The 18,452-nt window shown below is 32.7% G+C and overlaps 2 protein-coding genes across 2 annotated transcripts; one reads left to right on the top strand and one right to left on the bottom strand.

Moving 5' to 3' along the window:
- Positions 1 to 22: 22 nt before the first annotated feature.
- Positions 23 to 1,975, bottom strand: LOC133834335 (uncharacterized). The gene is made up of 4 exons (XM_062263920.1): positions 1,442 to 1,975; positions 1,286 to 1,339; positions 531 to 656; positions 23 to 381 (listed from the first exon to the last, which is right to left on the bottom strand). The coding sequence occupies exons 1-4, from the start codon at positions 1,832 to 1,834 to the stop codon at positions 175 to 177; spliced, it is 780 nt and encodes a 259-aa protein (XP_062119904.1). The 5' UTR covers positions 1,835 to 1,975; the 3' UTR covers positions 23 to 174.
- A 2,935-nt stretch (positions 1,976 to 4,910) lies between these two features.
- Positions 4,911 to 15,040, top strand: LOC133834333 (5'-3' exoribonuclease 4-like). The gene is made up of 23 exons (XM_062263916.1): positions 4,911 to 5,132; positions 5,251 to 5,353; positions 5,453 to 5,529; positions 6,119 to 6,283; positions 6,371 to 6,490; positions 6,578 to 6,640; positions 6,768 to 6,875; positions 7,099 to 7,257; positions 7,896 to 7,973; positions 8,218 to 8,295; positions 9,618 to 9,704; positions 9,801 to 9,869; positions 9,958 to 10,053; positions 10,465 to 10,535; positions 11,001 to 11,129; positions 11,217 to 11,293; positions 11,380 to 11,420; positions 11,929 to 12,003; positions 12,207 to 12,364; positions 12,593 to 12,697; positions 12,792 to 12,867; positions 13,676 to 13,758; positions 14,043 to 15,040. Exons 1-23 carry the CDS (start codon positions 4,989 to 4,991, stop codon positions 14,632 to 14,634), a joined length of 2,754 nt encoding a protein of 917 aa, XP_062119900.1. The 5' UTR covers positions 4,911 to 4,988; the 3' UTR covers positions 14,635 to 15,040.
- The last annotated feature ends 3,412 nt before the right edge of the window (positions 15,041 to 18,452 follow it).

The raw sequence follows: 18,452 nt of genomic DNA, 5'->3' as shown, positions 1-18,452 counted from the left end.
ATCATGATATGTACAAAATTGCTTCCATTTAACCTTTTCAAGAACCTTATTATAAAAATATGACCCATAATTTACACCAACAAACAACTAAAAATGTGAGCAAAATTATAGGGAAAATGAATAGCTACTACTTTTACTTCTTCCACTACCAAGTAAGTAAGCTGTCATTATTGTTCATTTCTCTTCAAACTCTACATCGATGATCTCAGGGCCCGATTTTGAAGAAGGGTTGCCTCTACTATTTCCTGAAAAGAAATCCCCACCACCACCACCTCCACCGCCGGTGGCTTTGGGCTGCCACACGGTGTTTCCGCAGCTCGTACAACGTATCACTTGATTCTTGTAACCAGCAAATTGTCTCTTACAAGCTGGGCAAGACCCCTGTCCAGTAAGCAAAACAACACTTTATTATGAAATTTGTACAAGACTTTATAAAGAAACTAAAAACAAGAGAAGAAATCCAAGCATAACAGAAAAAAAGTTTAATTACAGTGTAGAATGCATATAAAGTAGACATATTGATATTGTACCTTTATAACAAGGCTATTGGCAAACGTTCCAATGAGAAGAGGACCAGCAAATGGCAATACCCATGTTGCAAATATCAAAAACCGGAAGAGCCATCCAGATAATGCAAACCAAATGAAGAAAATTGTCTGCAAAATCATAAAAAAAGGGTCATCAATTTATGTAACATTGATTTTGTTTTTTACACACTTCTCTTGACGCTAAACTTCCAAAATCAGAAAAGTTCTAAACTTTGTATCACTAAACTCATATTCACTTGGCATAACTAACCAAAACATTGATTTTTTTACTATAAATGATTCAATTATCTCTATACACAGAGCTCTTGACACCAAATTTCTACAATCCCAAAACCAAACCCTGAAAAGTTATGAGCTTTATATTGCTAAATTGTGATAATCTTATCTAATACACAATTAAGTGATCAAATGTTGCTATAACATGCACCTACATGAAGGAAAAAGAAACACTGCTCGAGTTATCAATTCATAATCATTTGGCATAACTAACAACCAGAACATAGATTTTTGACTATAGAAGTCCAATTACTCCACTCAATTTCTTCCATCCCAAGACCAAAACCAGAAAAGTTATGAGCTTTATAATACTAAATCCTGATAATCTTATCTTATGCACCCAATTCAGTGATTAAATGTTGCTATAATAAGCCTATGCGAAAAAGAAAAAAGAAAAAAAACACTGCCCATATCAACACAAAGATCATTCATGGCGGAGTAAAGATTTGGATGAAACTTACAGCACAACCCCTTCCTAATGGAGTATCCAAGAAATCAGACAGCTGCTTCCTGTACTGTACAAACAAAAAGCAATCAAGAAGTTAAAGATTGAAGATTACGAATCAATTACTTGCTTAAATTCACAATTCGAGAGGGTGGTTTAAGAAACAACAAACCCTAGGCCAATTTCTGCTAAAATCCATGGAAAAAGCTCGCCAACGCGATCCAATCTCGAGTTCCCTATCGATTTCGCGGGCGCGGGAATATGCGGATTGGGCGACGGAGCTGAGGCGGCGGGAGACAGAGTAGCGACGGTCGAGGCGTTCTGCGGTCTTCTTGGTCTCGAAGAGTAATCGCTCGAAGCCATCATTGGCGTTGCGCCAGGCGTCTCTCCAGGCCTCGCCGGAGGCCATGCGCTTGGCGAAGCCATCGAAATCGTTGCGACGGAAGGCCTGGACGACGACCAGGTGAGAGGGTGAGTTTGGGTAATGGTTGAAGTGGCGGAGGCGGGCTCCTCTTGGCGTGAGTGTCAGGGGTCGGGGATTCCATCGGAGAGTGGTGGTGGCCATAGCAATGGCGGTGAAGGAGATGATTGCGGCTTCTGAGCCACTACTACAAGAAGAAGAAGAAGAAGAAGAGAGGCTTCTAGACTGAATCAGTGGTATGGTGTCCCTTCAACCAAGCAACCACCTCTCTCTCCTCCCAATTTTTTTAATTTTTAAAATAATTAAAATTAGGAAACTACTTTATTATATATATATATATATATATATATAAATAAAATAATAAAAATGACACTTTACAAATAATGCGATATTTATGGCCAAAGTATTTTTTTTTAGGACAAATATAAATTTTTCTCAAATGTACTCAGTATTATAATAGAAATTAGGGCTGTGCAAAAAAATTTACAATCCGCCCAACCCGAATAAACCGCCAAAACCAATTTGAAAAAACCACCAAAAAACGCAACCCGAATAAACCGACCAAAATTTAAACCACCCAATTGTTACATTGGGCGGGTTGAAAATAATTATCAACCTGCCCAATATAACCCAATCCGCACAATTAAGAATTTATTATTTTTAATATATTCAAATAAATAGTTTTGTTTTAATTTTTTTACTATAAATTTAAAATATTGTTTTAAGCTTAAAAATATAAACTTCACACTATTAATACTAGTATTTAAAAGAAAAAAAATTATAAAAATGTTAAAAAAAAAATTACCACTTTTGTTTGGGCGGGTTGACCCGACCAACCCGCAAAAAAAATACAATTTCAGTTTGGGCGGGTTAACCCGACCAACCCGCCCAAATTATTGGACGGGTTAAATTTTTTTCTTTTCTTAATTGGGCAAGTTACGGGTCACTTTTGCTAACTCGATTATGACATTGGACGGGTAAAAATGTCTTGTAACCCGACCAACCCGCCCAATGCTCAGCCCTATTAGAAATCATTACAGACATGCCTATTTTGCAGTGTAGTTAGATGCGACATGCATACTTACAACATGATGATTTATTTAATTAGTCGAAATTGATATTATCAACGTTAAACATGCAAATATTAGTTCTAATAATGTAGATATATATTCTCAAAATTTGTTATTAGATCATTATTTATGTATGTATTTGTTTGTTAGGGTTGTCGAATTCTGTAATCTTAGTGCAACATCAGTGTTACATAAACAAACTGTTTAAGAAAATAAACGAAATAAAATATAAAAAACATATTTACCATAGTTTCATTAGTTCAGCGACAAAACTCTATAAAAGCCATAGTTACGAATTTTTTTTTATTATTTGCCTTTTTCTTTAAAATAATTGTAATTATATACCAAGGCTTAATTTTGGTGATGAAATTATGTTACATTTTAGATGCAAATATTGGTACCAAATTATTAATTCTCTTTTTAAAGGGTACTTTTCATATTTTTATAGGTTTGATTATTATAATTTTTTTAATAAAAAATATAAACAAATAATTAATTTATTATTTGTTAATAATAAATCATAAAAATTTCCTTCCCAAAAAAATTAGAAAAATATATATTAGATACAAAATTGTAATTTTTTTATAATTAAAATAAAAAGATTAAGATTAGATATGATAAAATTATTTAAAAATATGAAATTTATATATTATTATTGTTGTGGTTATACCATTATCATAATTATAGTAAAAAAAAGAAATGGGTTCATGTATAAACATGATAATCTATTGTGGCTTGCTTTAGTGTTCATGATCATGAAATAAAAAGCCAACTTTTTAATCATACTAATGGGGTACTAAAAAATATCATTTTGTTTCATATCCTATTAAGAGCATGTAAGACCATTCACTTCTAATCAAAGATGTAAAATGTTTTATTTTTTATAATATAAATTTATATTTTTTTTACTTAAATAAATAGTATTTCTTTATATAACTATAAATATTTTTTTATTTTTTTTATAAACTTTTGTATATATATATGAGTGTGATACTATTATATTTAATTATTTTATTTCTTTAAATTAATATAATATTTTTAAAAAATATAAAATTAAAATGATGTAGAGAAAAAATAGAGAAATTGATGTATGCTATAATGTAAAAGTTTGAGTTATATTATAAAAAAATATATTTTGATGATATATTTTGTAATATAGAGTAGAACATTAATTGTAAGTGCTTTAAAAAATGAACTATTTGGATATATACAAAAGATTAGTACTTTTAGAAGCATCTAGTCTAGTACAAAAGTAAGACTATTAAGTCTTAAAACTGCACTATTTACACATATACAAAAGATAAGTTGTAATATTTGAAGCTTGATTGTATATGGGGTGAGCATCTAAACCGGCAAACTGTGATGACCGATCGCACCGCACCACACTACACTGCAAACCGCGGTGTCAAAAGTGAAATGATTTGGTATGGTTTGTATCTTAGCTAAACCGCGTGGTGCGCGGTTTAGCGGTGTGAAATTTTGGTTTGCACCACACCACACCACACCACACTACACCGTATACTTATAAATATGTTAAAAAAAATTAAACTTTACATATATACTATTTTTTAGTAACCCAATCTAAAACTAGGAGCACACTTAAATTAGGAGTCTACTTAAATTAGGGTATAACATTATTCTCTAACACATCATGCACGATAACAACTCCTTCCTCTCTCATCTCATTTGCGCCTCCTCCCTATCACCTCTCTATCTCATACATATTTTTTAACACACTTACACCGTGGAAAACTACCCAAACCACACCGCAAAAAATAGTTTGGTTTGGTCGGTTTGGTGCAGCGAAATCACACCGCACAAAGTGTTCTAGCTACTACACCGCACTTGTGGCGTAGTGTATTAAAAAGTGTTCAAACCACCCAAACCACAACCCTAGTATATATATCTCTACATAAAAGATTAGCTTCTCACATAACAAAAGAAAAAAGACTTTGTAGAGTGCCATTTTAGTTGCTTTGATCAAGTATTTGTATGAAAGATGGTTGATGTTGAATTAGATTGATGTCTTATTTGATATCATAATGGGCCAGCACAACACTAAGTTTGGCCCAATCCATTGACTGGACTGGACTGGACTGGACTTCTCTTATTTTGGCTGAGTTAGGTTTCTATTTATTAAATTTTGTTTATTTTTCTGTTACCACCACCACCGCCTGAACGACGTACGGCACCGGGTTCTTCTTCAGCTCCGATGAGCTAGAGCAACCATGGGAGTACCCTCGTTTTATAGATGGCTACTAGAACGCTTCCCTCGCACTGTGGTCAATGCCCCAACCGATGGCATGGAGTTCGACAATCTCTACCTCGACATGAATGGCATCATCCACCCCTGTTTCCACCCTGAAGGACTGGTACTCTTTCTTCTTAACACTAATGTACATGTATAATAATGTATATATGTGTGTGTGTGTGTTTGTGTGATTATATTTCTGTGATAATTGATTGAACACGGTGTACTGTTCTCCACAGCCTGCTCCCAAGACCTACGATGATGTTTTTCAAGCAGTTTTTAAGTACGTTGATAGGATTTTATCCGTTGCTAAACCCAAAAAGCTACTATACCTTGCAATTGGTGGGTACTAGATACTTAGTTTGCGTTTGAGTTGAAGTTACCTTTGTTTGGCTTGTAAATTGTTGATTGAAAGTTTCTGTTTTGGATTTTTTTCTGTAGATGGTGTTGCGCCTCGAGCTAAGATGAACCAGCAAAGGTCACGACGTTTCAAGACTGCTAAGGATGCGGCTGAGGAGGTGAGTTTTGTTGTCTTTGAGCTCTGAAAATTGCCTCTGTTATCTGTTATGATTGGGGTAGTGTTTTAAGATTCAACACTCATTAAGAACACAATCAAGGACAGATTACAAGAACAATGAGAGTAGTGTAAACTAGCAAGATGTAAATGGCAATATATGCACAAGTATGTATGTGGTTCAGCTCTTTGAAGAGCTTACTTCCACGAAGGAACAGCCAATGTGGCTTTCTTCTCTTATTGATCAATACTTGAACAATTACACCGCGTACAATATTTAAAGACGCAAACCTCTGTATCAAAACAACTTTAGTAGAAGAACAAAACACTCTAAAGGGAGCACTACTTCTGTTGAACTCACAAAACTCTTATCATGAAGCCAAGCTGAACTAAGACTCCTTAAATAGCTAGCATCTGAAAGGAGAGAAAGACTTCAACTGACATAACGGTTTCTTGTGTTCTTTCAAAAAGATTTTGCCATGTGCACTGACTTCAAGGAACTGAATCACACTCAACAATAGGGAACATATGTTTTGGTTGCCTTTTCTTTTTAATTTCCTGTAATGAAGTAACTCTTTTTGATTATTTTTCAGGCTGCTCAGAAAGTGAAGCTTGAGGATGATTTAATGGAAAATTCTGGTAAACTTGATTCAAATGTCATCACACCCGGGTCTGAATTCATGGCATTGTTGTCTTCAGCACTTCACTTTTACATACACTTGAGAATGAATGGGGATCCAAAGTGGCAGGGAATCAAGGTAACTGTCATGATCTTATCCATTTATTTAATTCTCTTTTTCTTTAGTGCATATGGATTCTCACTTATCAACATGAGGATTCTGCAGGTCATTCTTTCGGATGCCAGCGTACCTGGTGAGGGGGAGCATAAGATAATGTCATACATTCGTTTGCAAAGAAACCTGCCTGGATTTGATCCAAATACAAGGCATTGTCTATATGGATTGGTAATTTGATGATTCCTTTCATTTAGACCAGAACCGATTTACTCAATACAGGATATTGAAAGATGTTAACATTTGAATTTGATTTAGGATGCAGATCTTATCATGCTTGCACTAGCATCCCATGAAGTCCATTTTTCTGTCTTGAGAGAGGTTTGTGATGAGCAAGTTATTTCTTTTTTTTTCTTTTTTATATTTATAAGAAGATTCCTGTAGTTTTCTCTTCATCATCATCATCATCCTTTATTGTTATTTATTTATTTATTTTTTGTATATGTAGGATGTCATGAAGGATAAATATGTAAAATCCAAGGAGAGGAACGGGAAAAACATTAAGGGCTTTTTGAAAAAGAATCTAGATGACCATATCTCGAACCAGAGATTTCAGGTAAATTTTCTCCCCCTTGCCAATATTTCTAATTTGATACTCCCAAATTTCATATCTTATTTTTTTTTTAGATAATTTGATTACCACTTTGAAATTTCAAGTGTTAGTCTAAAGCAATCTTGTAATCTGATACTTCATATTTGGGTTTACATGCTTAGATTTGTGTGTTTTGGCCATAAGAATTTTGTATTATTTCTAATATATATTTCCATCTTCTGTACAGTTTCTCCATATTTGGATCCTCAGGGAGTATTTAGCATATGCTATGGGAATCCCAGATGTTAAAGGAGATTTGGAGTGCCTAATTGATGATTTTGTTTTGATGTGTTTGTTTGTGGGGAATGACTTTCTACCTCACATTCCCTCGTTGGAAATATCTGAGGTTGTCCACACAAGATTCTTATTCCATGAATTCTATGTTGAAATATTGGTTTAGGTGTTTGTGTTTATTACACCAGTTTTGTTTCTAGACTAACATTTTTACTTTGCTCGTACTTTTTCACAGGATAGAGTGCAAAATTTTCAATTTACAAATGAGATTAAAACAAAAACAAATTTCTAAATCTTTTCTTTGTGTCCTTAAATTTCAGTCAATATGAAACTGATAAGATCCCTTAACCTATGCATAACTTTTTTATGATGAAACTGACATGAACCTTAAAATTGAAGCTTTAATTATTCACTGTTGCTTTGTCCCATTGGTGAGTTCGTGCACATCTGTATGGTGTCTCTCTTTTAAATGGTGAATATTTTTATCATAAAAAAAATGTTAAATTATCTTCTCCAACACATTTGCCCATGGCCAATAGTTTGACTGTTTTTCATATTTGCACATTAAAAGTCAAGATTAAATAAATAATACAATATTCAAGATATTATAGTCTTAATGTCTTTCTTTGAATTATTGCATTTTATGCCTTATCCATGCTTTTCTTGTACCTTTCTTACTTTATGCAAGATTTGTATACATATAAATATATATAATTTCATTGCTTGGTTTGGGTGCTCGACATATCTCAGGGGGCTATCGATTTACTCCTGACCATCTACAAAACAGAATTTGCAACAATGGGTGGTTACCTGACTAATTCCTTTAAGGTGAGTACCTTTAGTTTATGGCGTATTTATAGTTTTTGCTGTCATTGTGATACGTCATACCTTATGGGTATATGATTTAAACTTTTCTTCCATATCTTCTAGTCTGATAGGTATTTGTGTACTTAATGAGAAATACCTGATCTTATGATTTTGTTGATATGTATAAAGCCTGTATTTTTAACAGTTTTTGCATGAGTTCAAGTTTACATTTTATTTATTTATTATATTTCATAAAAATTCATAGGTAAATTTGGAAAGGATGAATCACTTTTTAGAAGTCGTGGGATCTCATGAAGGTTTAATCTTGAGAAAACGTGCCCAGGTACTGATCATTGTCAACAGCCTTTGTATTACTTCCCGTTTATTTGCACTTTTTTTTTAATCAATGACAAGTAGCTCTAACTATCTTGTTGCACTTTCTTTTATATGTAATGGGAGTTTGAACAAAAAAGAAAAAAAAAAGATTTGAATTTTTAAATGTTTTATTCACTTGGAGTCCAATGTCTATGGGATTTCTGTTCTCTACATGAGTAAAGATTGTTTTAGCAACCATCATTGATAGTTTGTATTCTTATTTTGGAACTTGAGGATATTTGAGGACAAGCTTGTTTTTCATCTCACTCTGTTGTAGTGTTATTGGACCATGGATGTGTGAAAAGGGGAGCTTTTGACTTTTTCCTTTTGCCATATATGCATTGCTTTTATATAGCCCTTTTCTTGTAAAGTGTTGGTATAATTGGCATCTCCTATAGCTTATAGCTGTTTAAGTGTTCGGTCTTTTCATATATGTATTAGAATTGGAAGGGATAGATTTTTTTCAAGAAGTATTGAAGCTCTAATTTAAAACTGATTGGTGCTAAGTAAAGTAACCTAATCCTATATAAAACTATTTTGTTTTCCATATTGTTTCCATGTAGGACTATTTTAATACACCCTCTCATGTTTGGGACCGAGAATGTAGACATAATGAATGACTTAAAACACAATATGGTCAAAAGTGATATTTAAGAGAATCCCACAAAGCCTAATTAAGAAATTTGTAAGTATATATTTAATTACTACAAGGCTGGATTAGGAGATTGTGGGTATACACATTATCCTAATCAGTTTGAAACAGGTCAAAGAATCCATCACGAAAAATTGACATACACCAGCCTAAAGGTCTCGAATGAAGGTCAAGGGTGGAGAAATGAGAAAACTTAATGTCTCTAATACCATATTACAATTTAGAAGGGATAGACTTTTGTAGACAAGGATTGAGATTCCAACTTAAATATTTCGTTCAAAAGGGGTAGCCCAATCCTATTTAAGTCTATGGTGTTTCCCATATTATTTTAATGTGAAACTATTTTTAGTAATTTGTTTTTTAGTATGTGGCCAAGCAGTTGACTTGCTGACAAATCTTATAATTTTTCTACCAGAAGAAAATCAAATTGATCTTTTGTCATTAGCATCCTGTTGCTTTTGTATCAGAGCTTTGGTTAATCTTTGTATGTTACTGATTTGTTAGACATCTCTTAGTAGACCTATAGTGGATCCATCGTTTGATGCGTTTGTTTTTTTAGACGCATCTTATTATATTTTTTGTGTTGTTGTTTTGGTTTATTTATACACGCAGCCTTCTTAAGAATGCTTATCCTTCAGGTACAAAAGGAATGGGCTTACCGTGATCGACGTTATTCACAGAATAAAACTGTTATAGAGACATCTGTGGGTTCAGCTTCAGTAAATGTGTGTATATTGTGAGCTTGAGTTTCAACATTAATTTATTTTCACGACCATTTTTTTCTTCGTAATTTTAATTTCATGGAATTTAATTTGAGCCAGTCAAGTGCTACGAAGAAGCAAGCACCAAAGAGCACTGCATCAGTTAGCACCTCTACTGAAGTTGACAAGGTTTATACATGACACGCTTCAAGGTACCATTGTATATTAGTTTGAGCTGTTCTGTGCTCATAGTTTAAAATTTTTGGTTCTTTGACAGATTAATTTTGCGGAAAAGGGTTGGAAGGAAAGATACTATGCTGAAAAATTCGAGGCTGAAACTGAGGATGATCTTGAGAAGGTTCGGAGAGATGTGGTAAGAGAAGTTGGTTACGCTCTATTTATTAATAAGTGCCAACTATATAGGCAGCTTATGGTTCTATTTTCTACATTGTTTTTGTTTTGGTTTAATGGTTGGCTATACTGCAAAATTAGAACACATTACTCTTTGTTTTTGGGGTTCACCTACCACGTCATTGTGGACCTGAGAATGACACTTTTTTTGTTTGGCTATAAATTCCTTTTTTGTAATGTGAGCATATCAGATGTAGTATGTTTATTTTTTTCACTCTAGTTTGTATAATAATGATTTTCTGCTAAAAACTCTTGGTATTATAATTTACCACAGGTTATATCTATTAGCCCTTATAATGTGAACACATTCTTTAGTTTTGTGTTATTATTTGTTTGGAGCGACTCCCGTTCTTAATTTTGGTATCTTATGTAGGTGTTGAAATATACAGAAGGGATTTGCTGGGTCATGCATTATTATTATGAAGGAGTCTGCTCCTGGCAATGGTATGCGAGCCTCTCTTCCTCACCTTAGGGTTTCACATATTTTCTTCTTCATGTAATTTTATATTTGTAAATTTATAGGTAGTTTAATTGCTTTTATATTGAACACTGCATTGGATGGTTGAATTGATTAACTTGCAAGTAAGCAAAATAGTCGCAGTTTTCATTGTCTCTGACAGAATGCTATGACTGGCTTGCAAGAAATAAAGTGCATTTAGGCTTTGGCATAAGAATGTGTGCATAAATAGATGTTTCTACACATTCCCCATTTTTAAGTCCTGTGTTTCTTCCCAAGTGCATGTAATCAGATCTTGAGTGACTTTTGGAAATAAAGTCTGCTTTGAGGTTTTGTGTCCTTCAAGCATACAAGTCTTTGAAACTCCAAAATTTCACAATTTTTTAAGTAACACAACATTCATGTTTTTCATTGAAATTATATTACTTAATAAATCCATTGTCCAACTGCAGGTATTATCCTTATCACTATGCTCCATTTGCTTCAGATTTTGTTGGTATTGAAGAGTTAAAGATTCAATTCACGCTTGGGCAACCCTTTAAACCATTTGATCAGTTGATGGCTGTACTCCCCGCTGCAAGGTTTTAATTATTAAACTGCGTTTGTATTTATGCATTTTGGCGTTCATATATTAGTCATATGATATTTACCCTCTTGTGCGTGTACAGTGCACACGCTCTTCCAGTGTCTTATAGGAAGCTTATGACTGATGCATTATCACCTTTGTTGGCTTTCTATCCCACAGGTAATTAAAAATTTAAGTAAGCTTTATCTTTTGCATTTATTGTTAAATTTTGTAATCTGTCATTAAAATGAAGAATATTCTTGTAGATGTTGAGCTGGATATGAATGGGAAACGGTTTTCTTGGCAAGTACGTTCAGTTCTGAATTCTTTATATCTGAGTATAAGATAAATTTTGTATTTTGTCATGATCAAATGATGAACGAAGTTTTATCATATTTTTTTTTTTATGTTACTTGCAGATATTGATTATATTTTAGGGTAGTTGATGTTCAATTCATGTGTTTATGGTGAAGTGGTGGTTGATTACATCACTGATAGGGAACTTCTTTGATAAGATGCCTCTGTTAATATGTTCTTGTTTGTTTATTCCTTTTTAAGATGTTTATAGAAAACAGTTCTTTTGCCCATTTTTCAAACTGTTTTCTATACCTTTTGCCTTTGACCTTTTTTTACCTGTAAAAGGCTAAAGGTATAAGAAACAATTTTTTCTTTTTACCTGTTTTTGAAAACTGTTTTCTTTAATCATCTTAAAATGTATATTTTTGAGTTAAAATATATTTTAGTTTCATAAATGGCAATTCTATAGGTTAAGCTTGTGCTGACAATTCGATGACTTTGTATTGCTTGGAACTCAGGCTATCTGCAAACTTCCATTTATCGAAGAAACCAGCCTTCTCTCAGAAGTTGCCAGAGTAGAAAACACATTGACGGTATTCTTTTAAATTGCAACACTAATTTTTCTTTACGAACTAATCTAGGTCATCAAGTGCCATATAAAAAGAAAGGTGCTTACCTGTTAGGATTATAACCATATAAAGTTAACTATTTCACCACTTTCTCATTTTATTTTTCTATATAAGTATGTGATGGGTTTTGTCTTCTGAGGTTTCTTATTGGGTATCTCTGAATGTAGGATGAGGAGAGTCAGAGGAACAAATTGGGTATGGATGTGCTATTTGTTCATGTGACTTATCCTTTAGCAAAAAAGATAGTTTCTTTCTATAGAAGTAATATTGATCATCCGAACTTGATCAGTACTCAAGTCAAACAAGACATTGATTCAGAATCCAGGTATTTTGTCCGTTGTTTCTTTTTTATTTTCAAGATCTGGTGAAAATGTAGAGGTTTCCACATGGACATCCAGTATATTCTGTGAACATGAAAAATCTTTTCTCTAAATCAAAAGTCATTTTTACAAGATGACAAGCAATTTTGAATTAGAGAAGTGGAACTCTATTCTTTCATGCGAGCTTTTCACAATTTTAGTGCTAACCTTACTGTATATCCGTAATCTTGCAGTGGTGGAATGAATGGTTACATTTTTGTTTCAAATAGACCAGTGCAGCCTGTGCAAATAGATTCACCAATTAGTGACATGGATATGATTGCTGATAATAAAGTCTTGTAAGTTGCATAGTACTTCCCCATCACATCTGGACTTATACAAATGATAATCGTTGCTATCATTTTTGATGAATCGTTGTTTTTGTTTATTTAGGTCAGTGTTCTACAAGTGTCCAGCCTTCCATGTACACATTCCTAGACCACCAAGTGGAGTTCATTATCCAAATAAGGTACAATGGTTTGTATTTTTTATAGCAGTTAATATTTTAAATCTTGGAAGTTTAATGCAACATAATTCTATGCGGGACTTGGAAAGAGTTCTGAAATTTTACTAGACAAGGATATACAACTTTCTTCTATAGCAGGTGCTTCCAAACAATTCTCATTGGAGCTAATGAAAATAAATTTTGGTAAGGAAATCTTTGAAAATACATTAATCTGAACTAGTTAATTTGGTGGTAGTAACTCAAGAGGGGTAGCTCAAATGGTGAGCCATGTAATTTACTCCAACAAGATCCTTTGTTCAAATTTTTCCTGGGCATCTACATAGCAATTGCTATGGTTTCTTGTTTCCAAATATTGCTGGGTTAAAAAAATTGTTAGGTGGAGAGCCTAGTTAAAAAAAAAATTGTTGGTAGCAACTTTCATTATCAATGATTTATTTTTGTGTTTATGAATCAGTTTATTAACCTTGTTTATTATATTTTTAGTCTAGACTCTAGAGTAATTGTTTGTGTGGCATTAATGATGCCTGGCATCTCAGCTTTTCCAATTAAATTGTGTGATTGGATTGGAATACAAACATTTGGTTTTGAGCACCAAAGACACCTTTTAACTTTTAAATGACCCAATTCTTACACCTACCTTTTATTTAATTTGAGACAAAGTGTTGATGGAAACTTTTCAATGAGAAAACATACTTTATTTGATGCTCCCAGTTTCTCTTGCTTTGATTATAAACGCATGTATATAATACACACACACAAACACAAACATATAATTTGGGTCAAGCTGATTTTTGATATTATGTTTATGCAGTCTATCCTCAAGAAGCATGTTAAACCCACACCATTTTTTTGGCATGAGAAGTCTGCTGTTGTTGGACGGTTGCATTCTTTAAGGTGAGAAGGCCCTAATATTGTCGTTTTATAGAGCAGATTTTGCAAAAATTTGAGGTCCTCTATATATTTCTTTATGCATCTATCAAATTATTTTAGGATATACTGATTATTTTTGCTAGCATTTTACTCGCTAGATGTCGAGGCCATTGTCAGTTTTAGGCCAAAGAGTAGGAGTGTGGTTCATTATATGTAATTCTTGACATACATACTCTCCAAATAAATGATGATTTAGTATGCATGGGTGGTTTTATATAGTTTGCTAAAGTTAATATAAACTTTTCCAGGCCCATTCGCATGTCTATCTCTGGCTCTCGTCTTTCAAAATCAGCTCGTCTGCTTGTGACGAAGTCGAATCTTGAGAAGCAACAAAAGAGCAATGGAGATGTAGAACTTGGTGAAGGTAAAACTATAGACGGGATTCATGCTGATGTTGATGGAAGAAACATCAACGATAGAACGTTAAAATTCAACAGCGTCACCGGCGAAGGTGCAACTGTAGATGCTGGTGCTGCTGCTGGCGAAGGCATCAATGGTAAAACAAGGAAACGAAAAAGAAAACGAAAACGTAAGAATGAACTGAGTGATATCCATGTGAGTGAAATGGAGGCTGCATCCATTCCAAAGACAGAAGCAGCAGTACCTATCGATGCAGGGCTCGGTGAAAGTGCAGCTGTAGATGCTGGTGCTGACAGCAAAGATATCAATGGTAAAACTATGAAACGCAAACGAATGAATGGCAGAGCTAGGATTCGCGAACGCAAACGTAAACAGAGACTAATGGCTGAGCTCAGTGATATGCATGTGGGTGAAAAGAAGCTTGCATCCAATCCAAATACTGGAAAAGCAGTATCTACATCTGCAGGTGATGGCAGATAGCCATGTCGGTGGAGATGGATTGACAAGCCTTCCGAATCCCAACGAAATGGTCCTCGCGAATGGGATCGCAGGCGAAAAGCAAAGGTGTCTTGGATAACGAGGTAGGTATTTAAGAGCAAGGTGCAATTCAGGTGCTTGAGAATACAGTTTTTGTCTGTGTAATTGAAGGCGAAAAAATGTCCAAGTGACATTGGTCTCTACAAGGCAAAGAAACGATGACAGTGAGAGCCAACCAAAATGAGTTTTTGTATTTGTTGTAGCTTAATTTTTTTTATTTGTTATCAGTTTGAATTTTGCTCAAGTTTTCTTCTTCTTGTTATTGGTAACTTCTGAGAGTTACCAAGGCACCTTGTTGCATATAATTATTATTATTATTATCATATTTATGATTTTTGTCATTGAAGTTCCGAGTTGATTCATCATTTGTGCCCATCATAGATACATGTGGAAGTTTCACTCTAGATTTGAGTTCCAACTTAAATACTAATGTGGTGAAACCAAGGGAAAATACATACTTAACTTGTAAAACTAACAATCTCTCGTGCAAATTTGTTAACATCAAGAGCAATTAACTTAAAAAGAGCTCAACTAGAGTAAGCCATTTTAACAACCCACTCGTTTCATATACCACTTTTCTCAAGTGATTTTATTCTACTACGTCTCACTCAATTGCATCATGGTTTCTTGATGTTGTATTTGAAGTGTCCTGATATGCTTGGATAATTTGTTGTATATATATTTATAGGGTAATTTTTTTATAGGACTTCACTTTAAGCCTTACCGGTAGGACTCTCAGTATTTCTCGACCCGTGAACAGTTTTCAGCGCGATTTTTGTATGACCGTCTATATTATAGCTATTTAGAGCATTCTGCAAATTTTCAGAAAATTCTGAATAGTTTAGAGTACCGAAAACTAGGTTCAAACAGGTTAGTTTCCACGCGCATAAAAAATATTAGTGACACGTGCAACATGTTTGAACTTAGTTTTCGGTACTGTAAATTATTAAGAATTTTCTGAAAATTTGCAGGATGCTCTAAATAGCTACAATATACATGGTCATAAAAAAAAAATCGCGTCGAAAACTGTTCGCGGGTCGAGAACACTAAGAGCTCCACCGATAGAACTTAAAATGAAGCCCCTGTAGAATAATCCCCTATATTTATATATTATTGTATAAAATTATTGTGATCATCTCAAAATGTCCTTTGCCTTTTGTTTTTCTATGTAATTATTCTCAGTTATCCAATGGCTTTTCCTTATAGGGTCGGAGTTTCCACTCTAAACCTGCCCCATTAAAAGTTATGGTCAAGTTACATAGCAAAAGTTTCTTTTTAGTACTAGTTGTACATTTTGAACTGTGAATTATTTTATATTCCAACACAAATTCTTTTTTTTTTTTTTTTTTCCAGTAAATATTGTTGTAATGGACTCTGAGAGAAACATATATAGCCAAAAGAGTAGACTAATTAAATTAATTAATTTATTGGTGTACTTTTCTTAGTTCAAGGAAATGGAGATTTAGACCACTATTTAACAACATTTGGAATGTAAATACATTATATAATTGAAACGAATAACTTGGTGCAACAATAATTGGTGGGCGTGCATATACATGTGTATTATAACTACAAAGTTGTGATTTTAATGTCATTTTTTTTCTTCACATGATGTATATACATACACACACACACATATATAAATATATATATATATATATGTACATACAAATTGTGAAAATCATATGGGGCGGTGCAATGAAGAGATAATTGATTGGTGGGTAGCTAGCTAGAATTGAAGTCAATTGGATATGTATAATAGCACTGCTTATAAAGTGGCCATGCCTCACTCATGTACCATAGATTTTCAACAAAAGCTGGAAGAAGTACCAATTGAGATAGAAAAGGCCAAAAGCATAATGTATATAAGCTAGGGTTTTGATTTGGTGTCATGACCATTAGGAGACACCTCTTTTTTTTTTTTTTTTTTTTTTTTTGCAGAATAGAGAGATAGAAATGTAAATCACATAATAATTTCAAAGTGACAGAGTCTTTATATTATGCTGTCAAAGGTCACAACTCATTTTGCATATAATATGGAATTTGTCTACCAATCTCATTATTCATGTTCCCCGCACACAAACCCTATCTCTCTTCTAAACCATCCTTTTCATTGCTTCCATGATTTTTCTTTTCCAATTCCCTTTCATTTGCATTATGTATACATATATTTATTGATAGTATAAGAAATGGTAGGTAAATATTTGGTACCCTGTGTTTTTATAAAGTATCGAGTTGGTATTTTGTGTTTACAATAATGCTCATTCGGTACTGTGTTGGTACTCTATATCTTGAAATCATACATATTTGGTACCCTAAACTCAAATTTAAATAATAAAATTTTACTAATTTAATCAAATTGTTCTCAATTATATGAGTTTCAAATTCGAATTTAATTACTTAATTATATATAACTGATGACAATTTGGTGATATTGAAAAAAAATTGTTTATCGAATTTGAGTCTAGGGTACTAATTATGTATGATTTTAAAATACAGAGTACCATATAAGCATTATTGAAAAAAGAGAGTACCAAATTGCAAAATCTTACATGGTACCATATGAGCAATATATATATATATATACATATATTGCTATGTTATTTAAAATTACATTTAAAAAGTTCATAATCATTTAAAATTTATATAATTCTAATTTCTAGTAATTTACTAGCTAGACATGGGTTAAATGATGGCCTTGAAAAATAGGTATATGACGTGATATTTTGTATAGAATAGTAAAAGAATATATATGCAAGGAAAACGAGGGTTGTGATATAGAATTTAGAAGTTACTTATTGGAATTGAAATATAATTCTCTAAGAAAACAATACCACTTAATTTCCTTTTTTCACACGCATACAAGAAATTAGTATATTTCAGCTCACAATAATAGAAAAATTAATTACACTATATATATATATATATATATATGCTAGCTTATACAATATGTGGCATTATAATCGAAAAAATCGTTTTATATAATTGGGATTATAACTTAATCAAAAATCAAAGTCAACTGTCTAATAAGCTAGTATGACATAGTTCCACGTTACATAATATGAACATTAATTATTCAAAGTGTTAAAAATCTATCTATATATATATAAATGAGTTTTTACTCTTTGTTATTCTTCTAAGTTGGTAAATGTAACTTTCGTTGACTTGCCACAAAAATAGAACCTTTGGTTGACCTCAATTATTGATTATATTCTTCTATTGATAAGGAGATTAACTTATTAGTTAAGTTGAAAAATCAATTGATGATTAAAAGAACATCAACGTATTCATACTACAAAATCATTATTAAGAAAATTAGGCACAAATTTCTAACATGGTTTTATTAGTAAATCTTACAAATCAATTTCTTCATTACTTGTGATAGAAATATGCAGTACACTAATTGAAATGGAGAAATTGTGATATATTCTCATTTATTGAAAGGGACTTGTATAATATATATATATATATAATAAATACTCTAGAATATTCTCTAACTAATCCAATAACAACATATAATAACTAATTAGACAAATTTAATCTTGAATATATTATGACTATTGTTAACAATCAATTTGTTTAGGGATGTGTTTGGTAAAATAGTATTTTAAAAAAAAATTATTTTGCATAATATAGTCTCTCTCTCTCTTTTATTATAAATTTCATAATTACAAATACACTCAGTATTTTTTTTTTCTAGATACTATCTTGCAAAGCTATAAACAAATAAAAGAAAAATTATAGCTAGCACTTCAAAATTT

The sequence above is a fragment of the Humulus lupulus genome, chromosome 5, assembly GCF_963169125.1.
Source record: "Humulus lupulus chromosome 5, drHumLupu1.1, whole genome shotgun sequence".
Taxonomy (NCBI): domain Eukaryota; kingdom Viridiplantae; phylum Streptophyta; class Magnoliopsida; order Rosales; family Cannabaceae; genus Humulus; species Humulus lupulus.
This window is presented reverse-complemented; position numbering and strand designations above follow the sequence as displayed.